This window comes from Sus scrofa, chromosome 3 (assembly GCF_000003025.6).
Source record: "Sus scrofa isolate TJ Tabasco breed Duroc chromosome 3, Sscrofa11.1, whole genome shotgun sequence".
NCBI classification, from domain to species: Eukaryota; Metazoa; Chordata; class Mammalia; order Artiodactyla; family Suidae; genus Sus; species Sus scrofa.
The window spans coordinates 11,195,362-11,217,293 of NC_010445.4; the positions used below are offsets into that span (position 1 = coordinate 11,195,362).

General features: G+C 55.7%; 1 protein-coding gene across 28 annotated transcripts in view; it reads left to right on the top strand.

The window, feature by feature from the left end:
• ELN (elastin-like) overlaps positions 18,833-21,932 on the top strand; it is a 31,698-nt gene continuing 28,598 nt past the window's right edge. For 25 of the 28 annotated variants that reach the window (XM_021085771.1, XM_021085775.1, XM_021085797.1 and 22 more), the window contains exon 1: positions 18,861-19,144. In XM_021085771.1, the coding sequence (XP_020941430.1) occupies positions 19,063-19,144 (82 nt within the window). In that variant the 5' untranslated portion in view covers positions 18,861-19,062. 28 annotated transcript variants of the gene reach the window in all.

A 21,932-nucleotide genomic window follows, 5' to 3' on the forward strand; every position in this document is an offset into this window, starting at 1 on the left:
TGCTTTGTCCCTGAATACGCCAGTTGTGTCACAACTCTTTTCTCAGAAGGCTGCGATAAGTGGGGTAAGACAGCATATCCTCTGCCAGCCTGTGGCCTCCTTGGGCAGTCAGTGGATCAACAAATATTTATTCAGGAGTGTAGGTCGGCCGTGAGGGGCCTACAGCCTGGTCTGCCTCCAGCCGCCGGCTTGCAGAGACCGGGAGGGGACGCAGTTGTCTGCTCTGGCCAGCATCGTCGTTTGTTTCTGCAGCTCGAGGCATCCACCCGCAACAAGCCCTGTTCTGCCCCTGGGAGCCCTTCCCCTTTGGGGGTGAGGGAGGTGCCAGGTCTGGGGGTGGGGGGGTCTCTGTCCAGGGTAAGCTGGGGAGGGGGCCCTGCTCCACAGTCCATGCCTCCCTCCACTCACCCTCCTAGGGAGCCCAGCTATGCACAGAGAAAAAGCAGTAACCAGACTCTCCCGAATCTAGCTAGATGGTGATAGCCAGGCTGTCAGCGATGTGTACACGCACACATGTATATACATACGTGTATGTTAAAATACCGCATCCAATTTTCCAACTCTTTAATCACAGTGTTCTTTCATAGAAAAGCACACAAATCATATGTGAACTCTTCATCAGATCAAATGGGAATTTTCGCAAACCGGACCCCTCTTTGTTGACAGCATCCAGATCAACATGTTGACCATTGCCTGGCCCCCCAAAGCTTCCCTACACCTTCCAGTCACGACTCGCCCCCACCCAGGATAACCACCCTGCGGACCTCTCTCACTGTAGAGTTTTGCCTGGTTTTGACCCTGATGTAACTGGCATCCTAGAGCACGCTTTCTTTGACAGCTGATGGCCGTCAGAGCTGTGCATGTAGCCGCCGGTGTATCTTTCGCATGCTTGTTTGATGTGGGTGACAGCCTGTACCTCCCCACACTCGGCCCCCATCTCCACCCCAGCTCTGAGGAGCCTACCCCTGAGAGGAAGATCCCAGGAAAAGCCTTTTCTGAGAGGACAGACACCCGAGGCCCCCTGAAGCTCTTGTCCTCCCAGAGACGTGAGGCCTTGGGGGTGTCCACCAAGCTGCCCAGACTTGTGTCCCTGACACCAGGCAGCAGGGAGTGAGAGGTCTCTTGAGGAAGCAAACCAGTGCGGATGGAGGTACATCCTAGGCACCAAGGGAGACCCAGTCATCCACTACCCCTCTCTCCAAGAAAGGATCCGTTTACGGGCCATTCACCCAGCAGGCTCCCTCCTCAAGCCCTCAGTCTGTGCCAGGCACAGGGACATAGATGTTAGCCAGATGCCCTTCCTCTCCTTCTCCTTTGAGGCCCAGATGGAGTGACACCTCCTCTTGAAGCTCCCTCGCTTCACTGTCATGTTATCTCCTGCATCCCATAGCCCTTTCTTGGTACCAACGGGTGGTGGCCTGCACATAGGATTCGATGCCCCAAGGGTCATTCTTGGATGCGTATCTCACCGGGTCATTCCTGTGCTTTGAACTTCACATGACTCTCGTTTACCTCCATAAAAGCATTCAAACTCCTCCATCAGGCATTTCATGCCTGGAGGGATCCAGCCCCACCGGCCTCCCCACCTTGTTCCTTTTCGTCTCCACTCTCAAGCACCTTACTCAAAGCCCAGCCTGCGATTTCTGGCTTCTGTGCTTTCTGAATTGTGGTTCCTCTAATTTCAAGGCCCCTGTCTTTCTTTAAATGAGCAGACTTTGCCTTGTCCTCGAAGACTTGGCTGAAGTGTCCTCTCCTCCAGGAAGCCTTCTCTGACTGCCGAGGCAGGTTCAGTGCCTCTGCTGGGTTCCCACAGCCTCATGCTCCCCTCAGAGTGCCCCATTCCTCTGCTGCAGCAGTATCGGTCCATGTGACCTGGGCTGGCACAGGCCCTGGGAGCATCTGGCCGTGGGAAGATGTTATAAGGTCCTGACCAGGAGGCCCAAATGAGAAACATCTCCCCAGGGCTAAGCTAGCCTCTCCTCCAGGCTGGCTTGGCAGCGGGGAAGGCAGCATGACCCTTTGGGTCAGAAGCCAGCACCTCTGATTTGGGCCTCCTGTGACTCCCTCAGCTCTCCTGGATCCCACAGCCCCCTAGCAGGGCTCTCCAGCTGGCCCAGCTAGTTCTCTGCATGGCAACCAAAGGGTACCCGCTCACATGCAGATCTGACCATGATGCTCCCTGTCTCAAGCCCTCCACGTCTTGGCCCGATTCCCATGGTCTACTGACCTCTCCTGGCTTGTGTCTCAGTGCCCACACCTCATCCCCAGCACTTTGCTGCATCAGATAAACCACGGACAGGTCCCTAAACTCTTCCCCGGAGAACTTTGCCCACCTCATGGCCTCTGCCTCTCTGCATTTTCCAGCCTGGAGCCAGGTACTCTCTAAATGGATCCTCTTCTCTCCAGAAAAAACTGACCATTCTGCCTTTGTCCCACTTTATTGTTTGTCCTAGACTTTGAGACATTTTGGGAAACTCCTCTGGACTTGTCTGTCATCCTCTCTAGACTGTGGACTCAGGGCCAAGGCACTGCTTGGTGCATCTCCAGGCCTGGGACCTGGCGTGCAGTAATGTTTATTGAATGAACGAGAAAATGCACCCATTTTATAGACAAGGGGCGTGAGGCCTAGAAGAGCATTGATGGTAGCTCTGATCCACTGAATTCCTGAGAGGCTGTGGGCTAGTTTCTGGCTTCTAGGCTCTCCCTGGCCCCCTTCCCACCCTGGGTCAGTCCCCTGCAGGGAGCAGTGGCCTTGACCACTCCTCTAGGAGCCAGGAAGAGGGGAGTCCCGTGGAGGAGTCTTAGAGACCTTTGGGGACGCTTCCTGAGAACCAGGTCACCTGGACACCTGCTCTCAAGAGCCAGGAGTTCTGGGTAGCTCCTCAGCTCACCTCCTCTTCCCCTACCCCTCCCCGCTTCCCCAACTGGATAGGACTCAGGGTGGGGCAGGCAGCAGGGGAGGGTGTGGCAGGAACAGGGAGGTGTTGGGGAGAGGCAGGCCTGATTTATGAGGAAAGCAGCGATGGGACCACTTGGCAAGGTGGGCACGCACGACAGACCCTTGGAGATAAGAGCCCAGAAGTATGTGAGTGATGTAAACAGTGGGGGGCAGGTACCCCAGCTCCTCCGTACCAGCCGGAGACATGGAGGCTGGGGCAGGTGGAGGCAGCCATCCTGGATGGAAGGAAGTATCAGGACCTTCCAAGAGCTGGGGTCCCCTCTCCCCATGAACCGCTTGGACCCCTCATTTTCCCCATGTTTCCACCTCCGCACATCACTTCATCACTGCATCCTCTCTTGAGGCACACCTGCTCCAGAATTTCCCCTGACCTCTCCAGGCTCTCCTTCAACACTGCCCCCTGGTCAGGTCAGTCTCTCCCCCTCCATGGCTGCTCCGGCTGCCTGCTCAGGGCCAAGGGTACACGTGGGCAAGGTCACATCAGTTGTCCACATAGGGCAGGGAGATGTACCAACTGAGCGCCCAGGGCAGGACACAGAACAAGGGCGTCAGCTGTGTGACAAGGACAGCAGGACCACAGCTGCCTGCCTGTGGCACAGCCACTGGGTGGTGCGTCCAACAGACTCCCTTGGCTGTGGGCACAGCGTAGGGACCCACGTCTACAGAAAGGACTGCGTGCCCTGGCAGAGCCCCCGCTTCTGCAGACAGCCGCGACCCCTCCTCACAGCCCTCTCACAGGAATGCATGACTTTGGGCGGAGACGGTGTCATCCAAGAGACATTCCATGTTTTCCTTGGTGCGTGCTCTGGGAATATGGCAAGGACGGCTGTCCACACTGCCGTCCACATACTTGGGTGGCTGCCAGAACGCCGGGCGGCCTGGGGCCAGCCATGTCCCCAGTCCCAAGGGGACTAGCCTCTGGGAGGACACCACCCCACCATCTGCCTGGGAGACCAGGTGGGAATGTCTCTGGGGCTGGGATCCAGGTCAAGGAGGGGAGGAGTTTGCAGGGGGTGGAGATCAGCAGCCCCCTGACCAGACTGGCCAGGCAGTCTTTGAGTCTGGGAGACAGAGACATGGATGCCAGTTCCTTTACTGGCCACACCCATGTGACTTTGGGCAAGCCGCACCCCTCTCTGAGCCTCAGTTTTACTCTCCAGTTAATGGGCTCCCTCAAGGCTCTCTCAGTCCTGAGGGGTCTGAAGTTAGAACCTGGGTATTGGAGTTCCCACTGTGGCTCAGCGGGTTAAGAACCTGACATAATGTCACGAGAATGTGGGGTTTTGTCCCTGGCCTTGCTCAGTGGGTTAAGGATCCAGTGTTGCAAGTTGTGTAGGTCGCAGATACAGCTCGGATCCCACCTGGCTGTGGCTGTGGCTGTCATGTAGAGCAGCAGCTGCAGCTCTGAATTGACCCTGAGCCTGGGACCTTCCATATGCCACAGGTGTGGCCCTAAAAAAACCAAAAAAAAAAGGGGGGGGAACCTGGGTCGGGTCTCAACCTGGGCAGCTTGCACCCAGAGCACCAAGAGGGGCTCGCAAGTATCCCGACATCCACACCCCACGACGGCAGGGACACACCACCTTTGGTCCTGTGGGCATCCTACCTGCAAAAGCTTCTCTCCCTCTTGCTGCTTTGAGCACAGAGGCCAGCCACAGGGTCCTCAAGTCTCATACTGGTCCCTCCCCTTGTGCTGCAAGTATCCACCCCCCCCGGCCCCCCGCTTCTCAAATGAGGAATTCAGGCCCAACCCGGAGGTGGCTCCAAAACATCTCTGGGATGGTTACATTTCCTTGGGGACCCAAGGATGGCAGAAGAGAGTGTCAGTGGCCCAGAAGGCCTACGGTGGCTAGCCTTTTCCTCCCTCGCCACCGCCCCCCACCCCAGATGCCTCCCACTAAGGCAGCAGGTTTGGGTGTCAGAAAGCTTGAGCTTGGCTGTCATGGAGCACTCACCTGCCAGCCAGTCCTGAATGTGCCAGTGACGGAGCCTGGGGCCGAGATGTGCACCTGGACCCAGCCTCCAGCCCCAGGCCCATCACAGGCTCTCCCAGAGTTAACAGCAGTGCTCCAGCCCCTTCTGTTTTCAACTTGGACATGGTGGACAGAGCTTAAGGATTTTCATGTTTCCTTAAGCCTTTCTGGGCTGGGGCCCAGGGCAGGGGCCGAGGACAGGGACTTCCGGGAGAAGAGTTAGGCACTACCTGCCCCCTCCTAAGAGGCCATATCAGCACAGCAGACCTGGGGTTGTCCTCACCCACAGGTTCACAGGGCACCAGGGTCCAGTGGGTGATGGACAAGGAAGATGAGACCCACAGGTCACCTGCCACTCAGCCTTCAGCTGAGCAGCTTCTGAGGCGGTGGCTGTAAAAAGGTGTGTCTTCTAGGAAGCAGAGACCCAGGTTGGGAGGGGCCTCTCCATGTAAGCTGGGCCTATTCCTCCTTTGGGCCTCAGGCCCTTGCATGGGGGTACAGGTGTATGTCTGTGTGAGGGGTCAAGGCTATGCCCTGGCCCTCTCTGACTGGCATTCTGATTTAGGGGACTCTGGGTCTGTAAATTTATCAGAATGACCTTTCAGGGCCTATTGCCTCAGCCTGGCAGCTCAGGGCCTCAGCTGGGACCCCTGGAGCTGAGAACCAGGCCAAGGTCAGCCTTTGGATCCCTTGACCTGCGGGGCCTGTCCTCCCTGCCTGCCCCCTGCCCAGCTGGCGTTTGCCTTGGCCTGCCTCTCCCCAGCCCCGGGGGGGGCCAGAGCTCTTCCAGTCGGTCACATCCGGCCCAGCCGCCCAAACAGGCCTGCGGCCTCAGAGCCTGCCGGGCCCAAGGGGAGCCCAAAATAACATCTGAGTCAGCGTCCCTGCAGACACCCCCACCCGCCTGGGCCCATAGGGAGGGGCCTAGAGACGGCCCAGACAGGGGACTGGGCCAGGTCAAGTGGCCACCTGCTCCAGTAGGGACTCAGCCAGTGGCGGGCACAGCTCAGAGGGCAGGAAGACCATTAGGGTCAAGGGAGGGCAGCTGGGGAAGAGAGGGAAGAGGAGCCTTGCCCTGGGGCCCCTGTCTAAGGAAGGGTCTGCAGGTGGGGCAGTCCGACAGGGTCAAGGTCACAGCAAGGGTAGAAGTATGGGGCTGGGAAGCAAAAGGGAGCCGTCAACCCAGCCTAGGGTCGGAGAAGGCTGCTAGAGGCCCACAAGTCCTGAAGGATGGGTTGGATCTGGACAGGATAGGAATGGGGGAAACGCTCTGGGCAGGGGAGTAAAATGAGAAGCCACGGGCCCTCAGGGACTGACACCAAAGCAAATAGGGCACCTCCACCCTCAGCAGGCAGACTGAGGCAGCCTAGGGCAGCCCCTGCCCGGCCCTCTCGCCAGGATCTGCCCCTCGCACCATGAGCCAGCAGCCAAGGCCAGGCTGTTGAACCCACCCTCTCCTGACCCAGCACAAAGGTGGCCCCAGCAGAAGGGACCATCTGCCCTGAGCCGTCCATATCCATCCATCCCTCCAGGTGGGCCCCAGCCCCAGGAGACTCAGGAGGTGAGATTGCAAGTCCGGGACAGGGCTCAGGCTGGGGTGAAGAAAGGGCTAGGCCACTGTCATCCAGGGTCTCGGCTGGGGTGGAGTCAAGGTTCAGCCCAACCTGACGGAGCTCCATGTTGTCAGACCTGGGCCTATTGGAGACAGGAGGCCTGTGACCTCGGTTCCCCTGTGAAGGTGGTTCCCAGGCAAGCTGGCCCAGGTGGTGCTGTGTCCCCATGTCCCTGGGAGGGTGGTAGCTGTGAGGTCGTCCTGCCCCTCATCTCTAGGCTAGGGCAAGAGGTGGATACCTGAGTCCCCACTGGCCTGTGGCTTAATCCCCCAGCTTTCCTGAGAACAGCTCTGCTGTTCTTGGCCCAGGGCCTCCACTGAGCCTGGCACGGCCCCGGCTTGGCCCTCACCAGCGAGTGAGGGCTTGGCGGGGGCCCAGCCAGGGCGGTGGACATGATGAAAGCACAGAACATGGGGCTGGGGCGGGCAGCAGGGGCCCAGCAGGGCTCTGGTCAGTGGTTTGGAGGCAAGGTTAGGGCTCACGTCCTGGGCCCCCCCCTTCATCCAGCAGAGGCTGCAGGAATCTTTCCCCAGCTTACCTGGTACAGAAAACAGACAGACCCTGAGCCTTCATGCCTCGGAAACAAATTAAGACTTCCCCAGAGGGAAAGAACCAGAAGATTGAGAGCAAAACTCTCATCTTCCCTCCCTCCCCACCCCTTCCTGCACCAGGCCTTGATTGGATCTTTACCATGCTCCCAGCTCAGTGCCAAGCTCAGTAGGGGGCACAGGCATGGATTTTCTGTAGAGCCCTGATGGCTGGACCACACCCCTCCTTACTGCCCCAGTTTCTCAAAGTCTCCTTGAGCCAATGATCTGAGCGGGGCTTTGGGGGGAGCTCCAGCTACCCCATGCCTGAGGTATGCAGTAAACTTCTCTTAGGGGGATAACTGAGGCTCGGGGAAGCTAACTTGCCCAAGTTCAGATAGCTCAAAGTGGGACAGTGGGAACTTGAACCTGAGCTATGTGAACCCAGAACCCTATGGGGTAGAGAATGTGTCTAGGCATACATATGTGTGTGTCTGTGTGTTCCTCTGTATGTGTGTCCCTCTGTGTCTTCTGTGTGTGTGTGTGTGTGTGTGCACATCTGGAGAAGGGTGGAGAGCGCTGAGCCTGGCTCAGAGGGAGAAAGGTCAGGGCCAGGAGATTTGTCACAGAATGGTGCCCAGCAGTCCCTGAGGATCGTCTTATAAACCCCAGAGTCCCCTGGTCCATTTTATTAGCAATCTCACATCCTTTTGGTACAGGTTTCATTTGGTTTTTTTGGTTTTGTTTTGTTTTGTTTTGGCCATGCCTGTGGCATGCCGAAGTTCAAGGGCCAGGGATCGAACCCACACCACAGCAGTGACAATGCCAGATCCTTAACCTCTAGGCCACCAGGGAAGTCTACAGATCTCGTTTGTGGATCCCTCTCCTGAACGTTATCTGCAGAGAAATATTTCGACTGTGAAATCCCAGGTATCCACCAAAAGTTGTACTTCCCATGCCCGTGACTGGGGCTGAGGGTGAAGGATTGAGCAAAGGTGGGCTCGCTGGTTGGCAAATGACCGACACATGAGACTCCTGATTTGTTAATTCTGCATGTTAATTAACATGTTCATTCTGCATGTTAATTCCCCAGTCCCTGGAGATAGATCTGTGAGACCAGGGCTTAGTTATCTTTATATCCTTGATGCCCAGTACAGGGCCTGCAATACAGTAGGGGTTCAGTCAATATTTGCTGAATAAACAAATAAGCACCTCTTCGCTGAATGGAGAATACCTGAGCTTCCAAACCATCTCTACTAATTAAGAGCTGAATGCCCTTGAATGAGTCATTTAAACTCGACTTTGACTAATCCTAGTGAGAGCTTTAGACTAGATCAGAGGCATTAGAGTCACAACGTGTAGGGCACGAGGCCCATCTCTTGCTCCCAGACAGACGTTACCAATATAATTCTCACCTGCTGAAACTGGCTATCCTCAGAATCCTTTTTAACTCCATTTCAGGCAGCTATTGCCAGTCAAATGTGGTTGGTGAAGGAACATATTTGCCCTCCTGGGACAGGTCACACTCCTCCAGCCCATAAATCTATGAACAAGTGGAGAGAAGCTTCTGGGAAGGGCCAGGCTGTGGGGTGGGCTTAGGGAAGAGAAAGGATCAGATCAGGAGGCTTCCTCCCTGCAGATTCTCTACCCCAGTCTGGGGACCCTCAGAGCTGTAGAAACTGGTGGGCTTGTCCCACACCGGTAGGAAAGGACCTGCAGATAGAGGGAGGAGGGGGAGACCCCACTTCCTGCCTGAATCCTGATAGAATTTGGAACCATCATTCAACCAAAAAACCACAGGCAGCTCAGAGCTTTTATTAAGTCCAGGGCCTGGGGGAAGGGCGGTGAAAGAGGGCACTCAACCAGCAACTCAGGAGGGAAGGAGCTCTACCAAATGCCAGGGCCACCAAGCTGGGGGAGGGGTCGGGTGGGCAAGCTGAGCGAGGCCTGGCTCTGCTGAGATTTAAAATGCTCTTGTGTCAGAGTTCCCATCATGGCTCAGCAGTTAGCAAACCCAACTAGCATCTATGAGGACGTGGGTTCAATCCTTGGCCTCACTCAGTGGGTTAAGGATCTGGCATTGCTGTGGCTGTGGTGCAGGCCGGCGGCTACAGTTCTGATTGGACCCCTAGCCTGGGAACCTCCATGTGCCATGGATGTGGCCCTAAAAGGCAAAAAGATGAATAAATAAATAAATAAATAAATGCTCTTGTGTCAAAGTAGATCAGACCTAAAAGTGAAAGGTAATACTATAAAGCTTCTAAAAGAATACTTGGGTGAGTATCTTCAAGACCTTTGGGATGCACAAAGATTTCTTAAACAAGACAGAAAAACACTAACCCCTAGAGAAAAGACTGATAAATATGACCTTATTAAAAGCAAGAACTTCTGGAGTTCCCATTGTTGCTCAGCAGGTTAAGAACCCAACTAGAATCCATGAAGATGTGGGTTCAATCCCTGGCCTTGCTCAGTGGGTTAGGGATCTGGCGTTGCTGAGAGCTGTGGTGTAGGTCACAGATACAGCTTGGATCTGGTGTTGCTGTGGCTGTGGTGTAGGCCGGCGGCTACAGTTCTGCTTGGACCCCTAGCCTGGGAACCTCCATATGCCTCACCTATAGCCCTAAAAAAAAAAAAAAAAAAAAATCAAGGACTTCGGTTCATCAAAAGACAATCTTAAAAGTAGGACAAGCTTCCGGGTGGGAGATTTTTCTAATACATATAAGTAACTACAGAATTGTATCAGCAAAAAGAACTCCTAAAATTCAATAGGAAAATATCAAACCAATTTTTTTTAATGGTCATAAGAGTTGAATAGGCACTTCACAGCAATGATACATGTAAATTCCCAAATTTATGTAAAAATGTGGTCACCACAGTTACTCATCAGGGTGATGAAAGTTAAAACCACCATGAAGAACCCTTATATGGAGGGTAAAATTTAAAGGCTGACAATTCTAAGTCTTGACAGGATGAGGAACAACTGGAATTCTTGTAGACTGCTGGTAGAAGTGTAAATTGGTACTATTTGTAAAAACTGTCCAGAATTTCTTCAATAATTAAACATATACTTAGTGTAGAACCCAGATGTTCCATTCCTAGCTCTACATCCAGGAGAAATGAGCACATATTTCCACAAAAGACAGGGATGTTCCTAGCAGTATTGATCATAATACCAAAAAAATGGAAACAACTCAAATGTACATTAACATTACAATGGATAAATACACTGTGGTATATTTCTAAGGTGGAATACTACATAGCAATGAAAAAGAATGAGCTACAACAGTGTGGATAAATCTCGTAGTCTTAGTATGAGCAAAAGAAACCAGACATAAAAGGTACATAGTGTAGGACTCCATGTATATGAACCTGTATTTGATTCCTGAGACTGTCATTGACAGATTGCCACATGCTTGTCATGAAAGCAACAGAAATCTATTCTCTCACATTTCTGGAGGCTGCAAGTCCACAATCAAGGTGCTCCTTCTGAAAGCTCTAAGAAAGACTCCTTCCATGCCCCTTTCTAGCCTTGAGTAGTTGAGAGCCATCCTTGGTGTTCCCTTTTAAGTTTAAAATAAAACCCTTTTGTGTAAGTCACCTGATCTGTGGTACTTTGTTAGAGCAGCCTGAGAAAACCCATATACCCTCTAGAAACCTCTGGTGGCTCCACCTTCCTTCCAGAAGCAGAAGCTGTGGTTGAGAGAGAGGTGACCCGCATGCAGCAGAGTCTCATAGTCAAGGTTAGGCCAGTGGTTCTCACCTTTTAAATGTGCATTGGAGTTCCCGTCATGGCTCAGTGGCTAACGAATCCGATTAGGAACCATGAGGTTGCGGGTTCGATCCCTGGCCTTGCTTAGTGGGTTAAGGATCTGGCGTTGCCGTGAGCTGTGGTGTAGGTCGCAGACGCGGCTTGGATCCCGTGTTGCTGTGGCTGTGGTGTAGGCTGGCAGCTACAGCTCCGATTCGACCCCTAGCCTGGGAACCTCCATGTGCCGCGGGAATAGCCCTAGAAAAGGCAAAAAGCAAAAAAAAAAAAAAAAAAAAAAAAAAAAAAAAAAAAAAAGTACATTACCATCAGCTGTTGGGCTTAGTAAAGCACAGACCACTGGTCTTACCTCCAGAGTTTCTGAGTCCATAGATCTGGGATGGGGCCCTAGAATCTGTGTTTCTAGCAGGTTTGTCCTCATGGGGTGCTGATGCTGCTGGTCCAGGGACCACACTGTAATAACCCCTGAATATGATGCTGAATAAACTAAGAACCACTGGCCTGGCACCCAGAGTCCCCCGTGGAAAGGTCACTTGCATAGATGGGCCATCTAGCCCATTCTCAAACTCTGCTGTGCGTTGGAAGCATCTGAGAAGCTTTGAAAATATCAATATCTTGGGTCCTACCCTAGAGATTCCAGTCCCAGGTACAGCCTGGACAGTGGGATTTAGAAACGCATGGCCAGGGTTAAGGAGCCCTGCTCCAGTCTGCCCTCCCATTGTTCAGAGGGGCCTCTAGGCCCAGAGAAGGAAGAAGTTACCCAGGGTCACACAGCAATTGGGGCATGAAAGCCACCAGTCCTGCGGAATTTGGAGGGCTTGGGGGCCAGGAGCGGGCCTGGTGCCTCCCGAAAACAATGGCCACCCAAGCTTGGAAGCCAAGACCCCATGCTTGGCAGGAATCCAACATGTGGCCAGGCAAGGGGGGCCAGGAGGCGTGTAGGAATGGGGGACTCCCTCCCCCATTCACTTGTCCACCTACATCACTCAGCCACGTCATGGGTGCCTCCTTCCCACCAGCAGGACGGCAGTGCCCAGGGCAGAGCGTTGAGGACCATCTGTAAACACTCACGGTAACCATGTCTCTTGGCGTTTCTGATTGTGACATGCAGGGAAAAAAATCCATCATCGTCCAGTATTCCATGCAAACACGTGAAACTCTGACAAAAGATTCAAGACACAGGGCCGATTTGGTCACGTGTATTACAGTTGCATCCATTCTATTCTCTCATTTTAAAATGCTGTTCCTGACCCATTAAATCAATTTTACACCCTCTCAATAGGTCATAGCCTGCAATTTGGAAAGTGCTGGTAGAGCATGAAAGGCTGAGCAGGAAGGGCCAGCATCCACCCAGAGTCAGTTACTGGAGGCTAGAAGCAGGGCAGGGACAGCTGGGATCTACACTTTCAGAAGCCCCACCCCCACCCCCGCAAGCAGGCAGGTAGGCGGCCTGTGGCTGGGCTGAAGGGTAAAGGCCTTGGTCAGGGCTGATTCAGCCTTCCTGCTTTTGCAGATGCCACCCAGAGCACATCTCCCTTTGAGAGAAGGAAACAGGATGCCGTTCTAACATCATCTCTTCCAAGAAGTCTTCCTGATTGCTCCTCTTTCCCAGGATGGCTGATGCTAGTGTCCCCTAAGTGTCCCAAGGCTCAGTGCCCAGCCAGAGCAGGCAGCTCAGGAATGCGGAGGACAGAATGAATGAGGGAGTGGATAACCCAGGCCCAGCAGGAGCCCCGGCCCAGCCTTGCCTGCCTCCCACCCTGCATCCTGGCAGCTGCCCCGCCTGCCCCGTGGGACCCGCCCGGCGCCGCAGGGATCAGGCCAGCTGAGGGTTCTGGGCATGAGTGGAGGGGTCTGCTCAGGGCAGGGAGTGGCCAAACGTGGTGTAGGGATGGAGACTGGCAGGACCCAGGAGAAAGAGAGCTCCTGCCTGGGAGTGTTCCCGGTTCAGGCTCTTGGAAGGGCTCCTGGGCACGGTGGGCTGGAGGAGGCGAGGCAATAAGGGTCTGCAGGAGCTGGCACTGCTGTGAGCCGGGCAGAGGGAGCACGGAGGAGGGCAGGAGTGCACAGACAGCTTTGCCCCCAGCTCCCAGACCCTGCACAGGAACCTTGGGGAGCAGGCGGCTCGGCCCCAGGCCCTTCTGTGTGCCCAGCCCAGGGAAGAGAAGGCCCTGCACTCCAGGTGCTGAGTGTCCCACAAAACTGGGGCCATTGCCCCAGTGTGGCTGGTGAGGTAAAAGAGCCCGAAGGCCTCAGCTCCTGGCCACAAGGCCTTGGGGTGACCTTGGGCTAGCTGTGTACTTCCTCAAGTCAGTTTCCTGACCTGGGGAGCAGGATGGACAGTCTAAGTGATGAACACCTCTGTATGTGTCAGTCCCATGTCCCCTCCCTCCACCCTGGAGATGGGACATTCCCCGGTGGGTCCCCTGGGTGGATCACCCTTTGCAAACATCCCCAGAGACGGCTCAGGCCCCCAGCCTCAGCTCAGTGTCAGGCTGCACAAAGGCTCAGAGGCTCCCATGAGGGAGACAGTGAGGCCAGGGCTGCTTCTGGTCTCCAGGGCTTAGAAAAGACGCCTGGATTTTGGCTGGGGGTGGAGGGTGGCGGCGGAGAGACCCAGTAACGGGGATGGAATTTGCTGCCCCAGCCCGTGTGACAGGGGCTCAGAGTTAAAATTAAAAAGATCTAAAGGAGATAGGGAGAGTGCTCTTTCTGGCAGCCCAAGTTTGTAGACAGGGCTCCTAACCCCTGTGTTTATAAACTTGGTTAATAATATCTCTGATCAGAAATGGAGATGTGCTTTATAAACTGTCAAGTGTGAAAGCAAGGAGAGGCGTGTTCTAGACTCCTCTGTCCCGGGTCCCCTGGGGAGGGGTGCACAGAGCGCCCGGCTCACGATGTTCCCCCCAGACCGAAGCAGACAGCCCGTGAGGCCATGTGCGAACAGCCCGGGGCAGAACGGCCCGTCCGGGACACCCACCCCCCTGCTCGTCCGGGCCAAGGACCCAGACTGACAAATGACTCAGACACACAAACACCCAGGCCTGGGCAGTGGTTGCTGGATCAGAGATGCGCGCCTCAGGAGCTGGGACACCCTGGGGCGGTGGTGGGGATGGGTACGTGTGGGGAGGGGGCACCTTCCTGGGCCTCCCCCATCCCCCAGCCTTGACCTTTTGCTTCAATTGCCTGAATTGGGCTCCATCCCACTCTTGGGCACTTGCTGTATACCGGACTCTGACAGACACGAGTCTCCCTTCGTGAGGGCCGGGAGGACCCCTGTCTCCCTAAGAGAAAATGAGGGTTTCTGGAGGTTAGTTGCTGTTACTATTGACGTCACCGACGTCAGGTATTACTAGGTGATCTGTCCAAGCTCACACACTAATCACAGTGAGGGCCACGGGCCTCCCTCCGCCCCCAGCTGCCTGCTCCCAGCACCCCAGCCTGGGGGTGGCAGAAGCACCCTGTGCTGAAATTTCAGCCCGTCTCCCCCATTTCTAAATGCCCCTCTGAGCACAGCCTGAGCTTCCCTCAGGCTGAGCCCGAGTGATGAAATGAGCTTCAGTGCCTAGCCCAGGCCCAAGCATTCAGTCTCTCCTCAGCCATGGGCGCATTACCGCCAGTAAAGTCCCCTGAGGGGTCCCCGTCGCCTCTAGGGAGAGCCGAGCTGCAGAAGGCCTTTCTCCTCTTCTGGCTGAAATGTTGGCTCTGGGCTGCTGCTGCCTGGCACCTCTCAGTAGGTGGCCGCCCTCTCTGGCCCTCCCCTGGGGCTGCCTGTCATGGGTGCGTCCCAGGCCTCCCCCTGCCGGCCCTCAAGGACCTCCTTCTCTCCCTGTCCCTGTCCCTCATCCTTATGCCCCATCCCACCTGTACCCCTTCAGGAGCAGGAATCACCCTCAGATCTTCCCATCTTGCTTGTCCCAAGTCAGGCTCATCTTCACCAGGCCCTCACAGTCTCACTCTGCACAGTCCACCCCCCCCCCAGCCACATTTGGCTGCTGAACCCTAGAAATGTGACTAATCCAGCTCGAGATGCTCTCTAAGTATAATCTCTATGCCAGTTGTTTGAGTTCTTTTGGCTGCACCAACAGCATGCAGAAGAAGTTCCCGTGCAAGGATCAAACCTGTGCCACAGCAGTAATAATGTCAGATCCTTAATCCACTGAGCCACCAGGGAACTCCTACACACCAGTTTTAAGACTTAATATAAAAAAGAATGCTAAATATCTCACAAGTAATTTTTTATACCTGCTACATGTTCAAATGATAATATTTTAGATAAATTGGGTTAAATATAGCTTATTATTCAAATTTTTCTTATGTTTTCTTTCATTTTATGTGGCTACTAGAAAATTTAAGATCAGAGGAGGGGAAAGTTCAGACATTAGTATCCTCAGCTGGGTCTCATGGACAGGAGAAGATGGGTCTAGGAAAGGTGTGTATAGAGGTCTTTCACTCTGCCTTCCTGCTGATTCTCTCTTAAAACATTTACACTGGAGCCCACACCACCCAACCAGCATGTGTTTCCTTCCCAAACCCACTTGGATCCATATGAGAAATTCATGCTCCCCCCTGTGAGTGTAACCTTGACCTGCTTTCCTGTGGGGCTGCCTGGAGGGACATTTACATGGAGGTGTACATGACTGAGGGTCCACAGTAGGGGTCCCAGGTCTGGCTGCCCCCAAGGTCTTCCCAGGCTAGCCCAGCAGCACATGCTTAGTTAGCACCCTCTGGTCCAAGGTCCCGTGCAGACAGCACATCCCACACTCAACAGATAAAAGGACCACATGTAGACAAGGAAAAAACCAGAAACCACACCTCCCGGGATTCTGGAGGTCTGTCCCCACCACCAGAACTCTGCCCCCATCTCTGCACATCTGCGCTTCTCATCTCATACTCTTGGACCAAGTGGGAGGCAGCAACTGCCGTCCTCAAACTGCCTTCAGGGATGGCCGGGCCAGTAGAGAGTAAGAGGAAGTACCAAGTCCAGCCCAGGGCCCCACAGAGAGGCCCTGGGGCGGGGAGGCTGAGGCGCACAGACCTGGAGGAAGCTGAGACCAAGGACCCTCGGTGACCAAAGTCCAGAACCCAGCCCTCCAGGACAAGTGTAGGTGCTAGGGGGCACCTCCGCCAGCCAGGAGGAAGGAGAGCAGAGAAGCTAGGTCCTTGGGGCCTTGAAGGCCATGCTCGGAAGTCTGGACTTTGGCTGGGAGGCAACTGAGGGTTTCTGAGCAAAGCAGTCACATGCTGAGAGCCAAGGGCGGCTGGTGGCTCTGTTCTTCTTCCTAAATGGCTGCACCTAGAGATCCTGGCGGACAGGGATGGCCTGTCAGTGACTCACCTGGATGCCTAGGAGTAGTGGGGTAGTTTACTTGTCAATGATAATGGTAAAGCTGTTATCATTTTCCAGCATGTGGTGCATCAGGCAATTCCACATTTATGGCCTTACTTAATCTATTCAGCTCTGCAGGGAGGTGGGCCTAGGGCAACTGAGGACTCTTAGGTTTCTTAAATCATGAATGAGTGAATGTTACTCTAGAACTGTCACCCTCAGTCCTTACATTATGCATTGAGTGCATTGGGCTAAATTGCGCTGGATAATCTGGGTTTGATTATGGTTTACTGGGTTTGATTTTGAACTGAGGCCCCCTTTTGAAGTGTACAGAAGCCTTGTTGAACACGAGTTCATGGAGCTCCTGCAGCACGGGGTGCTGAGAAGATGGAGGGACGCAGCTGGGGGACGGGACACAGGACCCTGGCCCTGGGGGTAGAGGCCTAGCAGCCTCAAGTCTGTCCCTGTGAGCGCCCCTCCACACCTCTCCTGGATGCCCCTGCCGCAAGCCCTCTTCCGTTGGCTCCAGCCTCTCTCCCAGTCCTGGAATTAATAAAGACTCTGAGCAGACTGCGGTTTGCAAGTCTGAAAGCCGGTTCCTGCCCACGTCACTGCCCCGAGAGGAGTGGGGCCCAGCCTCTCCCCAGCACCCCGTTCCATCCCCCTCCCTGGGAGGGGCAGGCACACAGAGGCGCCCCCCCAGCCTCCCCTCCCTTCCCCCAGCAGGCCCCTCTCAGGCCACAGACCCTAACCCTGAGCACCCCCTCCCGCCACCAGCAAGGGCTGTCTCGGGCTTATAGTCGCCATCAGCTACCCCCCAAAGCACCCCCAAATAACACACGCAGGAAGTGAGAGCTGTATGCTTGGTATGCCTGCACTGCTTCAAAACAATTCTGCCTGCGTGCCCACCCCCTTCCAAACCTCTGGAATGGCTGCTGCCTGAGAGCAGAGAGAGGAAGGGATGGCCCAGAGTCCCAAGCTGACCCAGCCTAGAGCCAAGCCTCAGAGTTCTGCAGGAGTGGTGCTTGCAGAACCCAGGTACTCGCAGCAGCACTAGGACGAGGGCAGAGTACAGAGCATTTGGACCTGCAGACACAGTACAGAAATATATGACCACATCTTTTCATCTCTGCAATAACCTCCTAGGCAGGGATATTTATCACTGTTTGACAGATGAGGAAACTGAAATTCATGGAAGAAGTTACCCTGCAAGCAAGTGTTAGAGCCAGAATTTAGTCCTAGGTCCTGCTGGGTCCATTGCCTGGCCTTTGGCATCTACACTCCCTGCTGGCCATAAAAACTGCCCAGCGCTCCTGGCTGGAGGAGGGGTCATTTAACCCCCTTCCTCGGACTTGTGGCTGTGTCCTCCTCTCTTTCTCCAACTGAGTGCTGGGAGAAAGCTCTCAGAACTTGTGGTCTCTACTTCTCCCCGTCACAGGCTGTGATGAGGGTCGGTACCAGTTTCTCTCTCCTATCCTCTGGCTCCTAAATTTCTTGAGTGGGGAAGTATGACCCCCTCGCTTTCCACTCCACCCCCTAAAGTCCCCAGGTTCCCCATCCAGCACAGGCAGGTGGGAAGAACCCAAGGCCTGGAAGTGCTGGTCCCAGCTGTGTCGGCGCAGGGCCGCCCCCTCCTGGCCACCAAAGGAATGTCAGCCCCAGGCGTTCTCCCGGGGCAGGGAGAGAACCAGCAGTCTTGGGACTCCAGAGTCTGGTTTGGGTTCTAGGGATGCTCAGCACTGGGACAGATGGGGGCCAAGTGATAAAGGGGGACTGAGCCACCTATAAGTCTAGGTCAGCTCCCCCAGCCTTCTGGTTGTCTACAGGGCACCTGGGGAACGAGCCTGACCTTGACCGGACCCTGTAGCCTGCACAAGCCTGCGAGGGACTGCACCTTGATCCATGAGAGATGGAACCCGTGAGGTGTGTCAGGGGCTCCCACATGTCCCCCAGAGACCCCAGGGAACAGCACCAACAGTCTCGATCCCCAAGCCGTTCTGCTCACAGCCCCTCGGCCTCTTCAGACATGGACCCCAGATGGACACATCACCCCCTCCCCAGCTTCAGGCAGGAGGCTGTGACCTGAGACCCCAAAGAATGGAGCCCTGTAGTGCCTCAGGGTCCCCAACCCTTCCCCCTGGTGCCCTACAGGACAGCACCAGCAAGAATGGCACCTTCCCGGCCTTTCTGCCTACAGCCCCTTGACTCTACAGACACTGGCCTGGGCGCTGGACCCCAGGTTCTGACCAACACCCGCCTCCCCAGCTTTGGGCAGAGCCTGTATCTTGGCCAGGACTGGTGCTGTTGGGGGAGTCCGGAGTGCTAGGGTGGGGGCAGAGGCGCGGGACAGCTGGCCTGTGTCCCCACACTGGGCCTGGGGCCCAGCCGGAGGGGCGGGGGCCTGGCCACTCAGGCCTTGGCTGGGGCCGGATTTTTGGCCGGGCTGCAGGGCCCTCCCTCCTGCTTCCTCTCCCGAGGGCTGTCCTGGCAGAGGCCCCCCTCGCACTTTCTGGCGGGAACAGGGCCAGCAGTGAAAGAACAGCCACAGAGGGAAAGCGGGAGAGAGATGGGGGAAAAAACTCTGTGTGTGTGTGTGTGTGTGTGCGTGCGCGCGTGTGTGCGCGCACGCGCGTGTGTGCGTGTGTGCACTCGTGTGTGTTTTAAGGAAAAAAGCCCGCGGTCCAGTCCAGTCAGACCCAGCCTGGAAGGCTTGTGAGCCGGCCTTTCGTAATTGCCCCCTCCCCGCGCCCCCCTCCCCGAGGCCTCCCCTTTCTCCAGCCCGCCCTCCCGCCCGCCCTCTCTCCCTCCCTCCTTCCCTCACAGCCGACGAGGCAGCAATTACGCTTTGGGGATAAAACGAGGCGCAGTGAGCAGGCTGGGGCATTTCTCCCCGAGATGGCGGGTCTGACAGCTGCAGCCCTGCGGCCCGGAGTCCTCCTGCTCCTGCTGTCCATCATCCACCCCTCGCAGCCTGGAGGTAGGCCTCTCCCTGTCCCCCCAACTGCCCACAGCCTTTGGGCCTCCTGCTCAGGTGGCTGGACTGACAGACAAGAGGGCGCCCTTCACCCTCAGCATCCTCCAGAGGGTCCCAGCAGCAGCCCCTGCGCCACTGGATCCCTGGAACCGCCCCTCCCAGGAGCCAGCCAAGCCGAGCAGAAACCTGTCACACGATCGCCCCACGACTCAGGATGGTCCCAAACCAGCACAAGGTTCTGCTGCCCTGTGAGGGCTGAGGGACCCTGCTCTGTCCTGGGGGATCTCCCAGTGGGGGGTCTCGAGCATGCTGGGGAAGGACCGGCAGGGTCCCTCGGGTCTGTGGGCACTGGCAGTCTGCACACCTGTGGACCCAGCAGGCGTGCAAACATGCCCTGGGGGCAGGGGATCTGGGTTTGAGGCCAGCTTAGTGACAGTGAGCTTTCTGACCTCAGCAGGTTCCTTATCCCCTGGGAAGTCAGGACCCTGCTCCAAGGAAAGTCAGGGTTAAGGTGATTACATGGTTGCGGGTTGGAAAGCTGCTGCTGGGTCTGTCCCTGGTGAGGAGGGCTGGGACTTTCGAGCGGGTGTGTTTGTATATGAGTGTGTGTGTGTGCATGAGTGTGTTACATGCTATTGCACAGGTGTGTGTATATGCCCGAATGTGTCACCGAATAGAGGAAGAGGTTTCTGAGAAGGAATGAAATTTCACAGGTTCATTCCTGGACAGGTGTGTGTGTGTGTGTGTGTGCGCGCGTTTGGTGGGAGGAGGTATGTGAAAGTGCCTGTTAGCATGTGCTAAATTCTGTCATCCAACAGGCATGTACATATGGGAGATCTGGTATCCAGGTGTGTCTCTGGGTGTGTTTTGTCATTGTGCATGTGCGTGTGTGTGTGTCTGTGTGTGTGCATTCATGGGCTGGAACACAAGCTAGGACAGGGAAGCTGGGGAAAGTGTCCCTCTCCCGGCAGAAGGACTGTGGCAGGTGGAGGGGCTAGAGGGGACCTCAGGGCACTCCTAGACCACCTGGCATGTTCCCTGCTATGGACCCCTGAGGGCGCCCCCCCAAAGGCTCTACGCATCTTGGACCACCCTGGCAGTGGCTCACAGGGTGCCTGAAGGTGCTCCTGGCCACGGGAAGAGAGAGGTGCAGGCAGGCTCCTGAGCCTTTGGTGGGGCAGCCTGGGTGGGGTCTGGTTTCCGTAAGAGTGCTCCTTGCCATGAGAACCAGCCCTTCAGTGGGGGCCAGCATTGGGGGCGGGGGGCACCGGGTGGAGCAGGGCCTGGCTGGAGGGCTGGAGTAGGGGCTGGGCAGGAGCGGCAGCTGTTTCCGTGAGATTGCACGGCTGGGCAGGGCCGCTGGGAGCAGGAGCTTCCTGAGCAGAGGTCAGCTTCTGGGTCTGGACGAGGCCAAGGGATGTGCATGCCACCAGGTGGGGGCCAATAGGGGCAGGGAGACAGTCCCAGAGGAGCAGCCACCCTGCTCCTGGGAGTAGCATCTCTGGTCCTGCCTGAACCTCCTTCCTGGAGTGAGACCCCCGAACACCTGCCTTCCTACCTAGAGCACGACAGCGAGTCCCCACAGGAGCCCTGAGAGTAGAGAATTGTTGTCTACACTTGACAAATGGGGAAATCAAGGCTCAGACAGGTTTAGGCAGCCCAGGGGGTTAGTAGCCGCCTGCTCTCTGCTCTGGGCCCCAGGATGAGGGGTGGGAGCCAGGTTCCGAGAAGCATGTGGGGAGGGGCGGGCCCGGGCTGAGTACTCTGGAGCGGGCCTGCCCTAAGAAGAATGCATCCCCAGTGACCGGGCTAAATGTTCCGCTGGCCCTCGTCTTTCTTTGCAAACATAAATCTCAGCTCTGTCGCAGGTGGTAGAGTAGCTGGGTCCAAATAAGGGGTGTGCGAATTGATGAGGTCTTCTGAGGTTTGTGCCCAGAGCCTCCCAAAGGAAATCTAGAGAGATCAGGACTGGGAGGGGCTCCCTACCCACACGCACATGCGCACACACCTGCCTGGCTGTCCTGGAAGAGCCCAGCTTCCCCCTACCCCAAGAAGGTGTCACCCTCATGGTCTCCTCAGCTCAAAAGAACCGTGTTGCCAGTGGAGACAAGAAAGGGACATCCCAAGAAGACCCTGTAGTGGAAAGGGTGCCCCAGACCTGTTTAGGATGGGTCCAAAGTAGCTTTGAAGATCTGCTGCCCCAAACTCCCATGCCATTTAAAGAGAGAAGTTAAATCAGGTGTAATTGGGACCAGCTGCCCCAAATCCCCAGCAATGTTATCGTCTTGATTTGGGGTTGGTTTCTGGTTTTGATTTTTTTTTTTTCTGATTTCGGAGCTGAAAATGGCTTGGAACAGGGATGCTCGGCCCTGGCAGCAGGTTGGAGTTACCCAGGGAGCTTGAAACAATTCTGATGTGGGGTCTCACCCAATCATTCTTGCTTTATCTGATATGGGGAGGGACCCAGACCTGCCAGTCTTGTAAAAGCTGCCCAGGTGACTCCAAGGAGCCTCTAGGACCTCGGACCTTGGGTTTAGGAGTTGATCCCCGCTCCCTGCGTCAGCTGGGGCCGAGGCAGGAGGTCAGACGCGCCTGGGCGAGGGAGGGGACGAAGTCATTCACTGGAGGACGGATTGTTTTCAAAAACCCTTGGCAGCCTTTCTCCATTGCAAACAACAAACAGCTTCGTGTGGTCTTATCTGCTCCCCAGGCAGGCCCCCTGGACTTGGAATTGGCAAAGCCCCCTGCCAAGGCCTGCTGGCCTGCTGCTTGCTCCCAAACAGCCGTCTCC